Source organism: Ipomoea nil, unplaced genomic scaffold (genome assembly GCF_001879475.1).
Source record: "Ipomoea nil cultivar Tokyo-kokei standard unplaced genomic scaffold, Asagao_1.1 scaffold0276, whole genome shotgun sequence".
NCBI lineage: Eukaryota > Viridiplantae > Streptophyta > Magnoliopsida > Solanales > Convolvulaceae > Ipomoea > Ipomoea nil.
The window spans coordinates 4,391,198-4,410,831 of record NW_017616704.1 but is presented as its reverse complement, the minus strand read 5'-3'; the positions used below and the strand labels follow the sequence as shown (position 1 = coordinate 4,410,831).

At 39.3% G+C, this 19,634-nt stretch overlaps 1 protein-coding gene across 3 annotated transcripts; it reads left to right on the top strand.

Moving 5' to 3' along the window:
* The first annotated feature begins 948 nt into the window (after nt 1-948).
* LOC109156713 (5-methyltetrahydropteroyltriglutamate--homocysteine methyltransferase) lies at nt 949-5,469 on the top strand. 3 transcript variants are annotated; one of them, XM_019304547.1, is made up of 12 exons: nt 949-1,037; nt 1,877-2,231; nt 2,323-2,410; nt 2,545-2,672; nt 2,777-3,168; nt 3,272-3,435; nt 3,601-3,681; nt 3,799-3,965; nt 4,040-4,145; nt 4,300-4,550; nt 4,626-4,827; nt 4,923-5,469. In XM_019304547.1, the coding sequence occupies exons 2-12, from the start codon at nt 1,882-1,884 to the stop codon at nt 5,289-5,291; spliced, it is 2,298 nt and encodes a 765-aa protein (XP_019160092.1). In that variant the 5' UTR covers nt 949-1,037; nt 1,877-1,881; the 3' UTR covers nt 5,292-5,469. The 3 variants fall into 3 exon arrangements, with proteins under 3 accessions (XP_019160092.1, XP_019160099.1, XP_019160105.1); XM_019304554.1 differs by having other exon boundaries at nt 957-1,037; nt 1,872-2,231; XM_019304560.1 differs by lacking the exon at nt 949-1,037 and adding an exon at nt 1,160-1,305 and having other exon boundaries at nt 1,872-2,231.
* Nucleotides 5,470-19,634: the final 14,165 nt, after the last annotated feature.

Sequence of the window (19,634 nt, the reverse complement as noted above, 5' to 3'; positions counted from 1 at the left end):
AATGGAGTTGAAAGAAGGAAAAGGAAATGGATTTGTATATATTCATTCATATTGAAGATTTAGTAAATGAGTTTATAGCTTAGAGGATAAAGCTCTTGCTTTTTAAGTTGGTGGTTAGGAGTTCAAATCTCACTTTAACCATTTAATTAATACATTAGTAAAACTATTATTAAAAAAAAAAAAAAAAAAAAAGGAAAAATCGATCGGCCCTACTTGTAATACATTTTACTTGCACTATATGAAACTGCTACTTACACTTATAATACATTTTACTTACACTTTAAAAATCAGTGTTTCTCATCCATTAGATTTGGACACGTAGACGGACAACAACCATTCATATTTCACTCCTAGGCAATCCATTCGCATGGGAGTGTAACTCTCTCTCTCTCTCTCTCTATATATATATATATATATATATATATATATATATATATATATATATTAAACTTAGGGTTTTTAATTTTTAAAATTAAAAATACAGTAACCGGATATGAAGAATCGTTGTCTCCGTCTAATTCCCCATAGAGATAGGAATAGGGATTATTTTCAATTTCCCGCCAGGAATTAGGACGGGAACGGAGAGTATGCTCCTCGCTCTCGTCCTGTTCCGTTGCCATTCTTAATTGAAAAACATGAGAGAATGTTTTTCTTTTTTGTTCTTTTTCTTTTTTGTCAAAATTTGTTTTTTTATTTTATTTATTTATTTATTTCCTAAATTTTTCACCTTCTCTCTTTCGTACATGCCTCTGTAAAAATCAAGCAAAAACCTAAACCACTGAGGTAGCTATAATTATTAACAGAAATGGAGCAGAATATGGGATTACTCCAAAGTCCAAACAGATTTACCGAGCAGCAATTTAATTGGATAAAATTTAGTCAACAGATGAGAATTATGGTGAATATTATCAGATCTACCAACCCCATTCCGGGCATCTTCCTATAAATACCCACTCTCCCCCGCCTTCATACTCGCGTCGGCCCCTTCTCTTCTACTCCGTATCTGTGAACGAACAGCTTCCTCTTTTCCCTTAAAGGTATGCTGGTTCGTTCGTGTCGTTCTCTGTCCCCCCCCTCCCCCCCCCCCTCCCCCTTGCTCTCTTGCCACTCCTTTCTTGCACTATATATGTTGCAACTGCTAGTATTGTATTCATGAATCATGATGAAATATTTCTAGCATTCGTCACCACTAGCTTCTTTATATAGCTCATAAAAACTGCAGATTAGTACTAGCTTTTCGTTTTCTCTCACTCATTTACGCTTGTTCTTCATCTAATTTAAGCTAATAAGCTAATCTATACGTAGGTGAGGAGGATCTCTGTTTGTGCGATCTGTTGTTTTCTTGTCCTTTTTTGACTTTTAGTATCACATGACTGTGGAAGTATATGCTATCTTGAATTTCATCTTGTTGGCCGAGGATCCGATAGTAGATCTGAGAGGTTACAAGTTAATCCTGAAATGGATAGTTATAGATCTGGATTAATGTCATTTGTGTGTGAATAAATCTGATCATTAATGGCTACTTTGTATTTTTGTTAATTATTGTGACGTGCCTGCCTGCCTCCATTGTGATTGTTCATCCCATTATAGATCTGAGCCTTTGAATTGATAGATCTAAGTAATTGTTATTCTGATCCATGGATTCAATGCATACGTGGATTGTCATTTGCTTGTTTTGTGCCTGGCATTCTGGGCCTATTAATTGCTATAGCAGCACACCCATGTGATTGCATAATGAAAGAAAAGATGGTATATAACTATATATGATTCTTTGTCTAGAATCAGAACAAGTTGTATGTAGGTTTAGAGTAGATCAGGGTGATATGTTATGTTTTTGCAATTGAAACTGAATGACGGTTATTGGAAAACAGAACAGAAAAAATGGCATCTCACATTGTTGGATATCCCCGTATGGGCCCGAAGAGAGAGCTCAAATTTGCTCTTGAGTCTTTTTGGGATGGGAAGAGCAGTGCTGAGGATCTGCAGAAGGTGTCAGCTGACCTCAGGGCATCCATATGGAAACAGATGGCTGATGCTGGGATCAAGTTCATTCCCAGCAACACTTTCTCTTACTATGATCACGTGCTCGACACCACTGCCATGCTCGGTGCTGTACCCCCAAGGTACAACTGGGCTGGCGGTGAGATTGGATTTGATACTTACTTCTCCATGGCCAGAGGAAATGCCTCTGTCCCTGCCATGGAAATGACCAAGTGGTTCGATACCAACTAGTAAGTGATCTGGGCCAATTCTAAATTCTCTTTATTATGAGGTCCCTCCCTTTTAATCATGTCAACTTACTTAGTCCATTTGTTGATCCAGCCACTTCATTGTCCCTGAGTTGGGTCCTGATGTCAAATTCTCTTATGCTTCCCACAAAGCAGTGACCGAATACAAGGAGGCTAAGGCGGTATGTGATCTGCAGCTGCGATCTAGTGCTTCATAACAATATTGATGAATAAATGTTTCATGCACTTGTGCTTTGAGCCTTTCATTGTCATTAGTTTGCTGATAATTGATTGAATTCCACCTTCATTGGTGCAGCTTGGTGTTGAAACTGTCCCAGTTCTTGTTGGTCCAGTATCATACTTGTTGCTATCCAAACCTGCCAAGGGAGTTGAGAAATCTTTCCCTCTTTTGTCTCTCCTTGACAAGATCCTTCCAATCTACAAGTAAGAGATCTCAGTTTCTGTATTGAACTTTTTGTTATGAATTCCTTCAAGTGGTGATGTTGTCCCACTGGCTTTTGATAACACCAATTTTACTTCACTTTCAGGGAAGTTATTTCTGAATTGAAGGGTGCTGGTGCTTCTTGGATCCAGTTTGATGAGCCCAACCTTGTGATGGATCTTGAATCTCACCAGTTGGAAGCATTCACCAAGGCCTATGCTGAGCTGGAGTCATGTTTTGGTGGCCTTAATGTTCTTGTTGAGACCTACTTTGCTGATATTCCTGCTGAAGCATTCAAAACCCTTACTGCTTTGAAGGGAGTTACTGCTTTTGGTTTTGACTTGATCCGTGGAACTAAGAGCATTGATTTGATTAAGGGTGGCTTTCCTTCGGGCAAGTACTTGTTTGCTGGAGTTGTTGATGGCAGGAACATTTGGGCAAATGATCTTGCTGGATCCCTCAGCACTCTGAAATCTCTTGAGGACATTGTTGGGAAAGGTATGCTTTGCAATGTTTGTTGTGTTATTATTGTTTTTTTTTTTTTTTTTTTTTTTTTTTTTATTATTACAAAAAATCAATCTTTTTGTTAACTAAATTGCAGATAAGCTTGTTGTCTCCACTTCTTGCTCTCTTCTTCACACTGCTGTTGATCTTGTGAATGAAACCAAGCTGGACAATGAAATCAAATCATGGCTTGCTTTTGCTGCCCAAAAAGTTGTTGAAGTGAATGCTTTAGCCAAGGCATTATGTGGTCAAAAGGATGAGGTATAATTCCATTAGTTACTCGTTCTGTAACTAAAATATTTTTGAAATGTAAATGGTGATGTCAATGCAAGTCAGAACAACTGGATACAATCTGTTCTTGCTTGTCTGCTTTCTAATTTGTATGCCACATACTGGCCTTGGGTGCTCATATTGTTTTATTTCCAGGCATTTTTCTCTGCTAATGCTGCAGCTCAAGCTTCAAGAAAATCCTCCCCAAGAGTAACAAATGAATCTGTTCAAAAGGCGGTAAGTGATGAATTGAAGTTCCTTCTTCTAATTCTCTATTTTTTTTTCCCCTCTTATTTGCAGTACAACTGAATAATTACAATGCCTTATCATTTTATTCTCTTTTTGTTTTATCAGGCTGCTGCTTTGAAGGGATCTGACCACCGCCGTGCTACAAATGTTAGTGCCAGGCTTGATGCACAACAGAAGAAACTTAACCTCCCAGTTCTTCCAACCACCACTATTGGTTCATTCCCTCAAACAGTGGAACTTAGAAGGGTTCGCCGTGAATACAAGGCCAACAAGTGAGTATTTTTTTTTTTTTTTCTCATCATTAGGTGACTCGAAACTTTCTTCTGATTTGCCACTTCTTTTGTAGGATTTCTGAGGAGGAGTATGTTAAGGCCATCAAGGAAGAAATTAGCAAAGTTGTTAAGCTCCAGGAAGAGCTGGACATTGATGTTCTGGTTCATGGAGAGCCTGAGGTCAGTGAGCCCTATTTGGTTTTAGCTGCATATTGTTATAGCAGTACACATTATCTTATTTCATGGGAAGGAACAAACCTTGTTTTGTTGTTCCACTTTTGCTCTCAGATGCTTATTAACAAGTTTCCACTAAATTTGGATATTCAATGTACAGAGGAATGATATGGTTGAGTACTTTGGGGAGCAACTTTCTGGGTTTGCATTTACTGCCAATGGATGGGTTCAATCTTATGGATCTCGCTGTGTGAAGCCACCCATCATCTACGGTGATGTGAGCAGGCCCAAACCCATGACTGTCTTCTGGTCTAGTGCTGCTCAGGGCATGACCAAGCGCCCAATGAAGGGAATGCTTACTGGCCCTGTTACCATTCTCAACTGGTCCTTTGTTAGAAATGACCAACCAAGGTGATGATACGAAAAACGCAAGTACTCTTTATGATATTCTGGGTCTATTCTAATCTTGTGTTGATCTGTTTACAGATTTGAAACCTGCTACCAGATTGCTTTGGCAATTAAGGATGAAGTAGAGGATTTGGAGAAGGCAAACATCAATGTCATTCAAATTGATGAAGCTGCTTTGAGAGAGGGTTTGCCTCTTAGGAAGGCGGAACATGCTTTCTATTTGAACTGGGCTGTCCACTCATTCAGAATCACCAACTGCGGTGTCCAAAACACAACCCAGGTGCCCATTCTTATTCTTCACACCTTTTTTGCATTTAGAAATCTGTGGCTATTATACACTTTTCATGAGACCTTCCACTCCACTGTGTGATGCAGATCCATACTCACATGTGCTATTCAAACTTCAACGACATCATCCACTCCATCATTGACATGGATGCTGATGTTATCACAATTGAGAACTCCCGTTCTGATGAGAAGCTCCTCTCAGTTTTCCGTGAAGGAGTGAAGTATGGTGCTGGAATCGGACCGGGTGTGTACGACATCCACTCCCCCAGAATACCGTCCACCGAAGAGATTGCAGACAGAGTTAACAAGATGCTTGCAGTCCTTGACACAAACATCTTGTGGGTCAACCCTGACTGTGGTCTCAAGACTCGCAAGTACACAGAAGTGAAGCCAGCTCTTGAGAACATGGTTTCTGCTGCCAAGCTCATCCGGACCCAGCTTGCCAGTGCCAAATGAGCCTTTGAATTTCACCACCCAATTTATTCCTAAATACCAGTGTTTGTGAGGAAATGGCACTCTGTAGCTCTAGTGTGCTCCCTGAGCATTTATTATTCTTTTCCACTTTTCTTTGTTTCGTCTTTTACTTTTACCTTTGCATTTTGAAAGGAATCTGATATCCTGAACTTCTCAGAGTGTACTTCAATGTTTGGTATCAAAGAATGGAATGCTCATTTTGTGCTCATTGTCTTGCCCCATTCTTAGACTTTAGTTGATAATGGATTGAGTTAATACTCAATTTAGTCTTCGGCTATAGTGATTTTACTCAAATTAGTCTTCGATTATAGTGTATACTCAATTTAGTCATCAACTATAATAGTTTTTCTCGATTTAGTATTTGATTTTAACATAAGGCTAAATTAGGGAAAATCATTAAAGGCGAAGATCTAATTAAGTAAAAAAGATATTTTGAACTAAATCAAGAAAAACTAATAGTTGTGAACTAAATTTGATATTAACTCATAGACTTTGATTATTGTTGGGAAAAAAATATTCCAAAATGGCTTCATGATCTTTGTCGGGAGAATAGCTTGGATTAACTATTCCCAAATACCTTGAGAATAACTTTTGTACTATAATATTGAAAATACCTGTTTGTTAATATATATATATATATATATATATATATATAGGCGGGTTCAGGTGCGGTTATTTCTTACGGTGCGGCAACACCAATAGTTCACCAAATATGCACCATCAACGTTAGGAAATACACCACACAAAACAGAGTAAACAGAGCCCTGCATCACCAAACACACACCATTAGGTGTGAGTAAAAACACCATACACTGTTCGGAAATACACCATTGGGGGTGGTGAGTTATATGGTGTGTTTTTTTAAGTCTGTGGTGTATTTTGTGATGTTTTATTACATTTCATTGGGGTGCGTTTTTATTACACTGTTGGTGCATATTGTTCTGTTGGTGTATTCTGAAATTTGACCGCACCGCCGCACCGTAAGACCCCGCCGCATATGAGCGCTCTTCTATATATATATATATATATATATATATATATATATATATATATATATATATATATATATATATATATATATATATATATATATATATTTATTTATTTATTTATTTATATATTAAAAATATAATTAATAATTAATTATATATATGCATTTATATAAGACATTATATTTATTGAAGTATATATATACATTAATTCATTATAATAATGTTGGTCCCAAAAGAGATGAGATAAAAATCTAGAGGGGGAGGGGGTGAATAGACGTTTATACCATTTTCACCAAATTCGAAATTGCTAAAACGTCAATAAATAAAAGGAAAAACGAAAGTTTTGGCCCCTGAATTGTTTTACTATTGGAGATTTGGTCCCTGTCAATTGATTTGAACAAATTTAATCCTTCAATTGTTCATAATGTGACACTTTTAGTCTCTAATGCTAATAATTAAAAATTTAGTTAATAAAATTTTATTTTATAAAGTTATAATTGTCAAATACTCTCCCGTCTCCACCATTAGACTTCCTTCTCTCTTTTTAATGTATGCCATCTTAATCAAACATTTGATTTGTAACAATCTTAACTCATAAACAGTCAAAAGCAAAAATTTCTTTACTCTCTGACAATTCCTTGTACATCAAAATTTAAAGATGCAAGCCTGTTCATTCATATTACTGTATGTTCTCCTCCCACCTGCTATTTTTAGGTTGATATTATCAATTAATTTACTCTAATTAACACTCTTCTCTTCCATCAAAGATAGCCCAACACAGTTCCATTTGATCTCATGGGTTTTTCGAAGTTGAAGTTTTTTAATGTTTTTCATGGTTTTGTTTCCATGGTAAGGTCCTTGAACCGCGATGCAGCTATTTTGCTCCGAGTCAAGTTATCGTCTCTATTGACTTATCTAACTTCGTCCTCTCCGGCGGACCGTTGTCGGATTTCTACTCTTCGCGCTCTCAATCTTACCAATAACAACTTCGTGGATTTTCTCGTCGGATTCCTTCTCCTTGTGCTCGCATCTAGAGAGTTTGGACTTGTCTTTGAACTTGTTTGTCGGAGACCTGCCGGAGCTTCTGACGGAGTTCGCGCTCGTCCTTGGTGGGAACAAATTTTTCCCAAGAAATTCCGGCGAGCTTTGGACGTTTACCGAAACTTCAAACGCTTAATATCATCAATAACCTCCCAAACCGAGTTCTTCTCGAATCTCACTGATGATTTTACGTATTTAGGATATTGATTATCGAACACAGATGACGTACGTTAATGCATGAGAGAGAAGAAAGTTTAATGGTGGAGAGTATTTGACAATTATAATCTTATAAAATAAAATTTTATTAACAAAGTTTTTAATTAAATAATATCAGGGACTAATTGTGTTAAGTGAATATCACGTGAGGTGCATGCATACAAAGATAAATAAATAAAGAAATAAATGATACAAGAATTTATAGTGGTTCGGAGGTGATGTAATCCTCCTACTCCACTCTCTCCTATCTTCAGGAGGAATTCACTATAAATTTACCACTCCTTGGTTACAAGATACAATGAATTTCATGATCTAGTGTTTTGATCACCAAACCCACACTAATCACGTCCAAACCAGTGCCTCCAACACTGTAACCAGGATTTCACAACTCCATGCTACTATCCCCTTTCTACACTCCTGTAGAAATACAACCAAGATTTCACAACTCCGTGTGACAATCTCCTTCCTACACTTTAGTAGGGAAACCACTTGTTTGTAGAAAAACAAGATTTTCTTTGCTTCCAACTTGAGACTTCTTGATGGATTCTTTAATGTGTAGCAAGTCTCTCAATGATGAAGATTTAGCACACTTGATTTTTCTTTGTAAGCTTTCTCTTGCAATTTGTATGATTGGATTTGTGTAGCTCTCAACCGCTTTCTTTAATCTTCAAATCTTCATCCTTATATAGGCATTTGAGAATTTGTCCATTGAAAAAAAGACAATCTCAAATTTGAATTATTGTCAGCAGGGCCGGTCCGATAGTTTTATAGGTCCGGGGCAAGGGAATAAAAAGGGCCCAATACAATATTTAGAAGTTAACATAAATTTTTATAATTAAATTTTAAATATTATATACGAGTACAAAAATACTATTGTCAACTAAATTGAAATAAAATTTAATTTTTTTTTAACATTTTACAAATACAATACTAATACAAAACTAATTATGACAAAAAAATTTCTATATGTTCTCCTAGATGCAAAGTCATTAATGACCTCTTCAAGACTAATATAGTCTAAGATATCATTCTCGATACACAATATTGCTAATCCATTTAATCTTTGAAGATCTTAGGTATGCTTTCAATAATTTTAATTTTGAGACATTCTTTTCAGCAGAAGCTACCGTCACGGGTATAGGCAATATAATCCGATAGACACTTTGAAAAATGTCTAGAGTTATTACCTAAAGGAACATAATATTTAAATCTCTTATAGGTCCATTTTCAACCAAAATATCTTTTGTTTTATTATCAAGATTAGACCAATTTCTAGGTTCATAAATCTACTATACTAATAAGAGCCCAAAAGAGTTAGGCCTATAATGGATAGAAAAAATGGCGGTCAATTTTTTATAATCAAATGAATGGCTCAGATTGATCAGATTTTAATTGTTCCTTAAGATTTTCTAATTTATCCTTAATGAATATGATTATCTGTTAACTTTTCCGTTAAATATTATCTTTTCCGTTCATTTCTGTTAGTTTACCGTTACTCATTGATTTCAATAAGAAAGGTCTTATGTTCGAACACCATCCCAATTGGCATAATTAGTACTCTATTTTACTCTTATTAAATTAAATAATAATTTAGTAGCTACAACAAAAAATAATACATATGTATATCTTTACTTTATAATTATGTGTCTACAATGCCTTTATTTTAAAAAAAAAAATCATTATCAATAAATTAAATAAGAGAAATAATTTCATTAGTTATAATGTCTTTATTTTTTTATAATATAAAAATTCTTTACATTCAAATTCATCAATTGATTATATTCACTACATTGTCCGTACAATGTCTTTATTTTTTAAAAAAATATTCATTATCAATAAATTAATTAAGATAAATAATTTTATTAGTTATATTGCCTTTATTTTTCTCCAATGTAAAAATTCTTTATATTAAAATTCATCAATTGATTATATTCACTACATTGTCTATTATCTTTTTTGTGCACTATTTTTAAATAAATGTCAAAGTTATAATACAAAATAATGTTATATATTTATTTACCAAGTATTTTATTAATACAATGAAAAAAATTAAAAAATATATAATTAATTAAGTCAATCATATTAACTACTTGAGAGATTCGTTGACAAAATGAGTATTCAAATCGCACAACAAATTGAAGTGAGAACTACCCGCAATGTCATTGTTTGACAATCAGCAGTTAGCAGATTATATTAGCGAATTTGACCAGCGAATTATATCAATGGTTGGTAAAAAAATATTTAAAAAATTAGCTGTTTAGATTAACATGGCCCTCGTCCCTGCGGACTTGGGTGTGCTAAGCTGGCAAAATGACCTAAGGGTATACATATTAATAATAATAATAATAATAATAATAATAATAATAATAATAATAATAATAATAATAATAATAATAATAATAATAATAATAATTGTTTTTAAAAAAATATATAATTAACTCAATCATATTAACTATTTGGGGGATTTATTGACAAAAAGAGTATTCAAATCACACAACAAATTGAAGTGAGAAACTACCTCGCAATGTCCTTGTTTGGCAATCAGTAGTTAGCTCTTCAATATTAGTATATATTTAATATTTTATGCCCTAATTTTTATTTGTGCTCCCTTATGTCCCGTATTTGGTTTCAACCATACCTATACAATTATTTTATTGACAATTATAATCAATTGTGACTATATTATCTTGCATTTGTAAACTTAGAATTACCTATTTAAATATGCAAATTCAACATTCAATTAACTATGAATGAACAATTCCAATATAATCTTGCCTTGATATACTTTAAAATACTTATTTTAAAGAAACATTGGACATTATCCCAATCGCGCAATGCGCGTAAAAAACTAGTATCAAAATAAGGATTACCTTGTTCATTAACCAAAATATTTTCAACATTATACTCATTTGATAAATTACCATGTTCACCCAAAGAACTATTATTTATTACATTATCCCGTCCACTCAAATTACCAACATCTTCATCAATATGATCTTAATTACTCAAATTTTCATTAGATTGTTCAAGATTATCTACGGTTGGTCTTTCTAAATTTTCGTTAGAGGATCCTACTATTTTAATAAATTTATTCATAGATCCTCTTTGTGAGTCTATTAACTGCTCAACTTGTTTTCATTTTTTTCTTTTTTAACTTCCAGATAAATGTTTTTTAGGCAACATTGTATAAAAGATTATTATAAAATTGATCTTAACAAAAAAAAAAAAAAAAAAAAGGAACAAAAGCACATGTGTAGCGTTTGCAAGCAGTATTTTCTCGTGCTTCAATTCTTAAATCAAGATTTGGTGAGAATGCAGTAATTTTTCCTCCTACAACAACTTAAATTTGTCTTTATTAGGTAAAATTCTTCACAAAGTAAGCAAAAGGATAAAGATTTTTTTTTTATTTTTATTTTTACATACAATTAAAAAAAGAAATTGTGTAAAGTTGGGTTGTAATATTAAACTTAATTTTTTATATTCTGAAATCATGAACTTAAATGCAACATGCTCTTAATTATTTATTTATTTATTTATTTTTTACATCATTCAGTTTCTAATGTGTAATTGTGATTGTTCATCTACATCATCTAATGGTTCACAAAACTTAATTCCTAATTACAGTTCAAAAAACTTAGGTAGTTCAAAAATCACAATTAGCACTTAGCACTTCACAATTAGCACAATAGCACTTAGCATTTAGCACAATACACAGTCAATAACACTTATTTAAGCAGTACAACACTTAGTACTTCACAAAACTTAATTCCAAATTACAGTTCAAAAATCACAATTGCAGGTATTTTTCACAGCAATCGGCATAAAATTAGGAATACCTAGAAATGCCAGAATTGCATATTTGCATTATTAATAGAATAATAGCATTATTAATTTAATAGAATAATAGCAAAATAGTGAAAATACAAATTTATAATTAGTTGAAATTAGAAAATACCTTTGCGGATTTGAAATTAGATGAAGCCGTCAGCCGTGAAGGTGATTAGGCGCAGGCGGAACCGCTAAAGCCGGAAGGCTGGCCGCCTGGTGAACGGTTGCTTTGGTGAATTTGTAAATAGAGCCGGTGAAATTGCAGATTGTGATTAGTGTGGATGGTGGATTTGCAGTTTGCTTATGAGGAATCTGAGCTTTTATTGATGACTCCATTTTTACTATTGAGAGGAAATTCAATGATATGGCATAGGTGCAAGGCGGCGTGGGCGGTGGGTGTCTCCTCGTCTTCGACAACTCCTTCGGTCCTTCCGGCTTCTTCGCAGAGACGCGAAGTCGCAAACCTGGCCGAAAATAATAAAAGAAATTTTTTTATATAATATATATTATATACTATATATAATATATCTAGAGGCCCCTATCTAGAGATGGGCCCGGCCTGCCCTTGTCCAGGGCGTTCTTTCTTTGACTTGTAAACTTCAGTGAAGTTTTCTTTCTTTGACTTGTAAACTTCAGTGACTGGATTTCTTTCTTTGACTTGTAAACTTCAGCTCAATACTTCAAACTTCATCTCACCATTTTACGCCATTTTTATTTTCTCAATTAATTTCATCTCATACAACTTCACCTTTCATCTCATGCAACTTCACCTCATTGTTGCAAACTAAATTATAGAGAGTAAGACTTGAACATGGAGTTAAATATCAAGCGTTCATCCATTTTACCTATACGGATTATTAGTTCATATTTATTCTTCTTGATGTACTCCTTTCCTTTCACATCTTCTTGATCTTCAAGATATCTTCATGCAATGTTGTCTTCTTCAAATTTCCTCAATTTGGCTTCTTCGAAATTGATGTGAAATTGAGACTTCAATATCATATGCATACATCTTCCTCTAATTTCATATGCATACATCTTCCTCTATTTTTCTTTTCGAATTATTTCTCTATTTTTCTTTTGGTCTTTGACACAACTAAATACTTAGACAAATAAAATTGAGGATCCTACAAATACAATTTGGCATATCAAAATCTATTACAATTTATTCCTAACAATTTCTCCCATTTTGATAATGCCAAAACCTATACTCAGTCATGGGCTTTAAATCTTTGAAAATTATTTTTCATAATCGATTTTTACTCAATTTTAGTTGGCAAAACCATGATGAGTTTGACAAAATATTCTAGATAATCAATTTGACCCGTGAATTAGACAAGTCTCTATACGCACTTACAGAATAGCTTTTGACCAATTTTATTTTTGTTATGCGTTTGACATACTTGTCTTGTAATTCACATTCTAACAGATTAAATAACTCATACCAAAAATAAATAATAGACCATAAGGAAATTAGCTTAGATAATTCGAAATAGCCATAAGGAAAAAATACTGAGTAATTTGAAACATTTAAGATTATAAAACATCAGTTTCGAAAATCTCATAAGCAGATTACCTTCTTGGCTTCTTCTCTCCTCCTTGTTTCTTCAAGATGTTATTGATATGTTCCCTCATCTTGTAGACATCATGCTTGAATTGTTCACAGAAAAATCTTTTGGTTAATTGACCGGCGAGATAATGACCATAAGCTTACTTCAAAGTGGCTCCGGGCGGGACTCCAGCTTCATACTAATCTATGCATTCCTCGAAGCTTCTATTATGGCCCAAGGTTGCACCTGTGGTACCTGCAAAATCTCTCAATTCGTATCACATCTCGCTCTTTTTCCACTTTAGCTTTTCTTTTTTGTTCTTGTTGGCACTACAAGAAAAATTACGAATCGCGACGGAACGTAATCCGTTGTCAATTCGTGACGGTTTTTACGACAGAACGTGTTTCGTCGCAATTTTGCGTCGAAAATGGTGAAAAAATGCAATTCAGTAGTGATTTTTGGCGCAAAGAGAGAAAAAAAAACCCGGGAAATTTTGGCGCCCACATTTTTGTGACAAATTTTGCAGTAGAATTAAGTTCTGTCACCACAATAGCGAATGAAAAAGGCAACAGCCGATGGTTCCGTCGCGGTTTTGCTACTGAATTGGCGATGAGAATAAGTTCCGTTGCGATATTTGGCGCATAGTGAAAAATATTCCCATGTAATCTTTGCACCAAGGGATTGACGACGAAGGTTGATGATGGAATTTGCGACGAGAATTTTTCTGTCGCAAAAATATATAAATTTTGAAGTAAAGTTTGTTTTTGCTACAGAATAAGACGACGAAATCAATTCTGTCGCCAATATGTTGACATGTTGGCGATAGAAAATACGACGCCCTATATTTCTGTCACGCTATGGCGAAGGAATCGACAACGACAATTAATTCTGCTGCGATGTTTGGCGCAACGATAGATTTGATGTTTGAGGTTGATGATGAAACTTACGATGATCGTTCTTTCCATCACTAAAATATTTAATTTTTTAAGTAAAGTTTATTTTCGCTACAGAATGTGACGATATAATAAATTTTGTCGTCAATATGTTGACACGTTGGCGACAGAAAATGCGACACCCTATATGTTTGTCGCACAATGGCGATGAAATTGACAACAGAAATTCATTTTGTTGTGATGTTTAGCACAAAGATAGATTTAACGTTTGAGGTTGGCGACAGAACTTACGATGGTTGTTCTTTCCGTCAGTAAAATATTTAATTTTTGAAGTAAAGTTTATTTTCGCTACAGAATGAGATGACAAAATCAATTCCGTCGTCGCTAATATGTTGACACTTTGGCGACAGAAAATGTGACGCCCTATGTCTGTCGCGCTATGGCGATGGAATCGACAACGGAAATTAATTATGTTGCGATGTTTGATGCAAAGAAATATTTCACGTTTGAGTTTGGCGATGGAACTTGCGATGATCGTTCTTTCTGTCACGAGAGTATTTAATTTTTTAAGTAAAATTTAGAACTTTTTAATTGTCGAATTTTGCACTAGGTTTGATATTACAAGTGGGAAATTTTCAAAATTTAATGTGAAATTGGAATTGCATATGAATTCATACGCTATGTTTAAATTGGATAACTTTTTTAATCACTACTCCATCCCTCCTATTTTATTTATCTTACATAACTTTTTAGTTAGTCCTAAAATAGTGTCTTCTTCTCAAAATTGAACATAACTATCATTTTACAGGCAATTAATGAGCAAAGTACAATTGTAATTTGTATAAACGACACCTACTTCTAAGGGGCATAATAAATTTCACTTTTAACAAAAAGTAAGTTAAGTTTTACTGTTTAATCAATATTGAATTATAAATTTATTTTATTTTAATATAAAAATTGTTAAGACATCATTTTTGATACTGCTAATTACTACGTAAGCAATAATTAAACAAACACGAAACCAAATAAAGCAAGTAAATATCTTTATTGATCACGGTGAAGGCCCTAAGTACAATCTACTTGGTTGCTCTGAGTACCGACTGACTGCGGTCGGGATTCTCTAACAACAACCTATCGATCGTCCAAAAGTCCCTCACACTGTAGCTACTGTGGGTATTTATAGCCGCTGCGCCGGAGACACAAATCCGGTCGTTCGGCATGCTCTCCACGTAGCCACCACGTGTCATCCTCCCGGGTGCCCTGTCTGTCGTCGCAAGGAACCGCCACGTGTCCTTTGTCAGCTCTCTCGCCAAAGGGCTACCGCTCGGTGGTCGACACTGTCGCTTGGGCAACTCCTGGTCGGACCCCGACCGGGTTCTTCACAAGAAGCCCGACCTGTTACCTGCAAAGACAAGAAGAAAAAGACAAGGCATACCAGCCGGGGTAAAATTGTGTCGGTCGGGATATTCCCTACCAAGAGCCCCCCAGCCCGGGCCTTTTTTACCGTCCAGGAAAAAACGAGACGGGATGAAGAAGCCCAACCGCCAGCTACCAAACCGACCGGCCAGCTGTCATTCCTCTTCTCGCCACGTGTCGGCGACTGCCGGCATCTACGACTGCAACGGTCGCTTCGGAATCAATGCGGGTCACATCGCGCAAGTGGATTGGTTTCCCGCCCAAATGCTCTCCTATAAATAGGCCCTTGAGGCCTTCATTTGAACTTTCCTCAATCTTCCGATCCAATCGGCACCCTTAGAGAGTCCCGAGCGAGCTATTCAGCAGATCAACCGAGCAACTCATCTGCAAACTTCAGCCAAGTTCCCCTGATCGGTAAGCTCTTTACTCCTTAGCTTTTGCTTTATTTTTAGCTTTGCATAGGAGTAGGGTAGGACTAACTCCGATCTAACTTCCCGAGCCCTGTACTAACCCCGACCGACCTTTAGGTAGAACAAATGTCGGACTCGGATAGCCAGAATATCTCGGTCGCAGACTACGACAACACGGTCGAGCAAAGCAGCGAGGAGGTGGACATCATGTCCTATTCTCCGGAGGTCGAGCAACGACCACAACAAATCCCCGACCGAGCCCCCCAGCCAGAAGGGTCATCAAGCTCTTCGGGGACATCGGGGTCGAGCTCCAGTGGGTCGGGGAGCGACGAAACGTCCACGAGTGGACGAAACTCCCCGGCTAAAGATGCCAGGGGAACGCCTACGAGGGTAATAGGGGATTACCCTCAGGCCGAGCCCCAAGAGGGCAACCGGGAAGACGACGGGGAGGCAGCCGAGGAAAACCCGGCCGGGCTGGCGGCGCCAGGCGGGGACGGGTTTAAGTTCCTCAACAGCGAGAGCGTTGCGACCCAGATGAGCTTGCTGACAAAAGGAGAAGCAAGCAAGATTGTCGCAACATTAGCCGGCCAACAGCAGGCAGCTCGGAAACATCATCGAGCGGCACCGGGGAAAGTGGCTCGGGATGCATTATGACTCCCTGATGGCCCCGATCACTTTCCCTTTCTCGAGCCTTCTTACCGCATTCCTGGGCTACTACCAGGTCGTACCCGGTCAGATCTGCCCGAACGCGCATCGGATGATCGCGTGCTTCCCCTAAATTTGCAACCGGCACAACTTGGCCTGCACCATGGAGCTATTTAATTTTGTCTACCAAGTGAAGGTGCTGGCAGCCACGTATGGGGGCGGATTCTTGATGACCCAATCCCGAGCAGATATGTGCTCGAATGTATTCAGCCCCCAGGTCCCGAGCGCACTGTAAGACATTGACGAAGGCTTCGTACTCAGCTTCATTGTTAGTCGGATGGAACTGACACATGAGAGCAAAATAAACTTTGAATCCTTCTGGGCTCGTGACCACCACTCCTCCTCCTGCTCCTTTCTTGCTACTCGACCCATCAGTAGCCAACGACCACCACTCAGCCTCGGGATCCGCAACCTCCGGGGGTCGGGTATCCCAGGCGGTGCATTCGACCAAGAAATCGGCAAGGGCCTGACCTTTAATGGCTGGTCTCGGTCGGTATTCGATCGCATACTGGGTCAGCATTAACGTCCACTTGACTAGGCAACCGGATGATGAAGCAGTTCGGAGGACTGGCCCGATCGGTCAACATGCGAATTGCTCGACCCTGGAAGTAGGGAGCCAACTTCTTCGCGGCAATGTACAAGGCGTAGACGACATTCTCTAACCGAGAGTACCGGAGCTCGGGACCATGTAGCGTGTGGCTTACATAGTACACCGGTCGCTGGACCCCTTCCGGATCGGTTTGGCACAATACTGCACTTACTGCACGATCGGAGACGGTGAGGTACACGTCTAGCTCCTCTCCGAGCTCGGGCTTTGAGAGCACGATTGGTGACATGAGATACTCCTTGAGCTCATCAAAAGCCGCTCGGCACTCTTCGTCCCAGACGAATCCATTAACTTTCCACAATACCTTGAAGAAAGGTAAAGCGCGCTCGGCTAACTTAGAGAGGAACCGGCTAAGAGCTGCCAACCGACCGGTCAATTGCTGGACCTCCCGAACGGTAGAAGGTGGTTGCATGTCCAGAACTGCTTTTACTTTGGCCGGGTTGGGCTCGATTCCCCTCTTGGTCATCATGTAGCCGAGGAACTTGCCGGTCTGAACCGCAAATGTGCACTTGGTCGGGTTCAGCCGTAACTGGTACTTCCTCAAGATCTGGAAGCACTCCCTGAGGTCCCGAGTGTGGTCGGATCGGTCCCGACTCTTGACCAGCATGTCATCAATGTAAGCTTCCATCGTTCGACCTAGCAGATCAGCGAAGAGCATATTGACCATCCTTTGGTAGGTCGCTCCCGCGTTACGGAGGCCGAACGGCATCACTCGGTAGCAATACAGTCCGTCCAGGGTCACGAATGCTGTCTTGCTCTCATCTTCATGGTGCATCATTATCTGATGATATCCTTTGAATGCGTCCATGAAGCTCATCAACTCGGCCCCGGCCGTCTCGTCGACCATCTAATGGATACTTGGTAGAGGATACGGGTCGAGCGGACAGACCTTGTTGAGGTCGGTGAAGTCTATGCACATCCTCCAAGCTGGGGGCTTCGGAACAAGAACAATATTGGCCACCCACTCGGGATAGATCAGCGGTCGGATGTGCTCGATCGCCGCCATCTTCTTGACTTCTTCTCAGACAAACTCGCGGCGATCGGAGGAATGGTGCCGGGTCTTCTGTACGACCGGCTTTTCTGCGGGATCGACGGCTAACTTGTGACAGATTACCGATCGATCGATCCCGGGCATGTCTTCCGGCCCCCACGCGAAGATATCGGCATACTCCCGGAGTATGGCCAAGATTTCTGTTCGTAGCTCGGGGGTGAGAGCCCGGCCAATTTTGATCTTCCTGTCTGGTCGGTCCTCGGACAGGGGAACCTCTTCGATTTCCTCAGAAGGCTCGGGTTGTTCCTTCCGGTCTTTAGCCTCCTCCTTGGCTATGGTGTTCACCCGGGAAGACTGACCGGAGTCGCGTCTGTTGACCGCTCGGGTGTAACACTTCCGGGCGGATTGGACGTCGCCGCGGACTACGCCGACCCTATTGGGGGTGGGGAATTTCATGCACAGGTGGGGCATAGAAATTATCCCACCGATCTTCATAATGGCGGGTCGGCCCAAGATAATGTTGTGGACGCAATGGAGGTTGACCACAACGAACTCAAGCTCCGTCTTGATCGACTTTGGGGATGTGCCGATCTCAACTGGGAGCATTATTTTTCCCTCGGGGTAAACAAGAGCCCCGGTAAAACCAGACAGTGGTACACCGACCGGAGTCAGCTCCTTCCTGTCAAGTCCAAGTTTCTCGAACACGTCCAAATAAAGGACGTTCACACTGCTGCCAGTGTCCACCATAACCCTCTGGACGTCCGTCCCTTTCACATCAATCGTGACCACGAGCGCCTCCATGCCATGGTCACCGCTGCTAGGTTGATCTTCAAGGGTGAAGGTTATGGGCTCCATCTTTTGCCTCTTCCCGGTCTCCCGAGAATCCACTATGGCGACCGGGCAATTACTCCTCGGTCGGGAAGCGTCTTCCAATCCACCAAAAATGACGTGGATAGTCGGCTTTCCTGATGGTCGGCTGCTAGACGGAGGGTCAGAGTCCCGTCGGTCATCGCGACGATCATCTCTTCGATCGTCTCTTCGGTCCTGACCTGACCGATCGGAGCGTCCATCACGATCAGAGCAATCGGAACGGTGATGGGAACGCCGGTGATCTCTCCGATCGGTGTTCCTCTTGGGGTCCTCTCTCCTCCCCACACACTTGTCCAACTTCCCAAGATTGAGCAAATCTTCCAACAGTTGGCGCAAGTGGGTACACTCTTCAGTGTCATGCCCGACACATCGATGGTAAGCGCAATGCTTACTCTTGTCGGGGCCGTCTCGATCGGGATGGGGGAGTTTGATGAGATTGCAGGACTGGGCGTACTGCATGGCCTCCGCTGCGGATCGGTTCAGGGCCGTAAACTCACCAGGCCTGGTGCGGGATCGGGGATGGTCATCACCCAATCGATGTTCCGCCCGGCCGGCCGGTTTACGGGACGAAGACCCGACCTCCTGCGAGCGCTTTACGGCATTCGCCTCGCCGACGTTGGCATAATCTGTGACCCTTCGAAGGGCCTCCTCATATGTGGCCGGGGGGTGTAGAATGAAATCATGGTACAAATAACCCGCCCGGAGGGAGATGTGAAGCATATGGGTGGCGGTCGCATCATCCATGTGCTCGACCTCCCCGACGGCCGCCTTCCAATTGACGAGGAAGTCGGTCAAGCTCTCCCCTT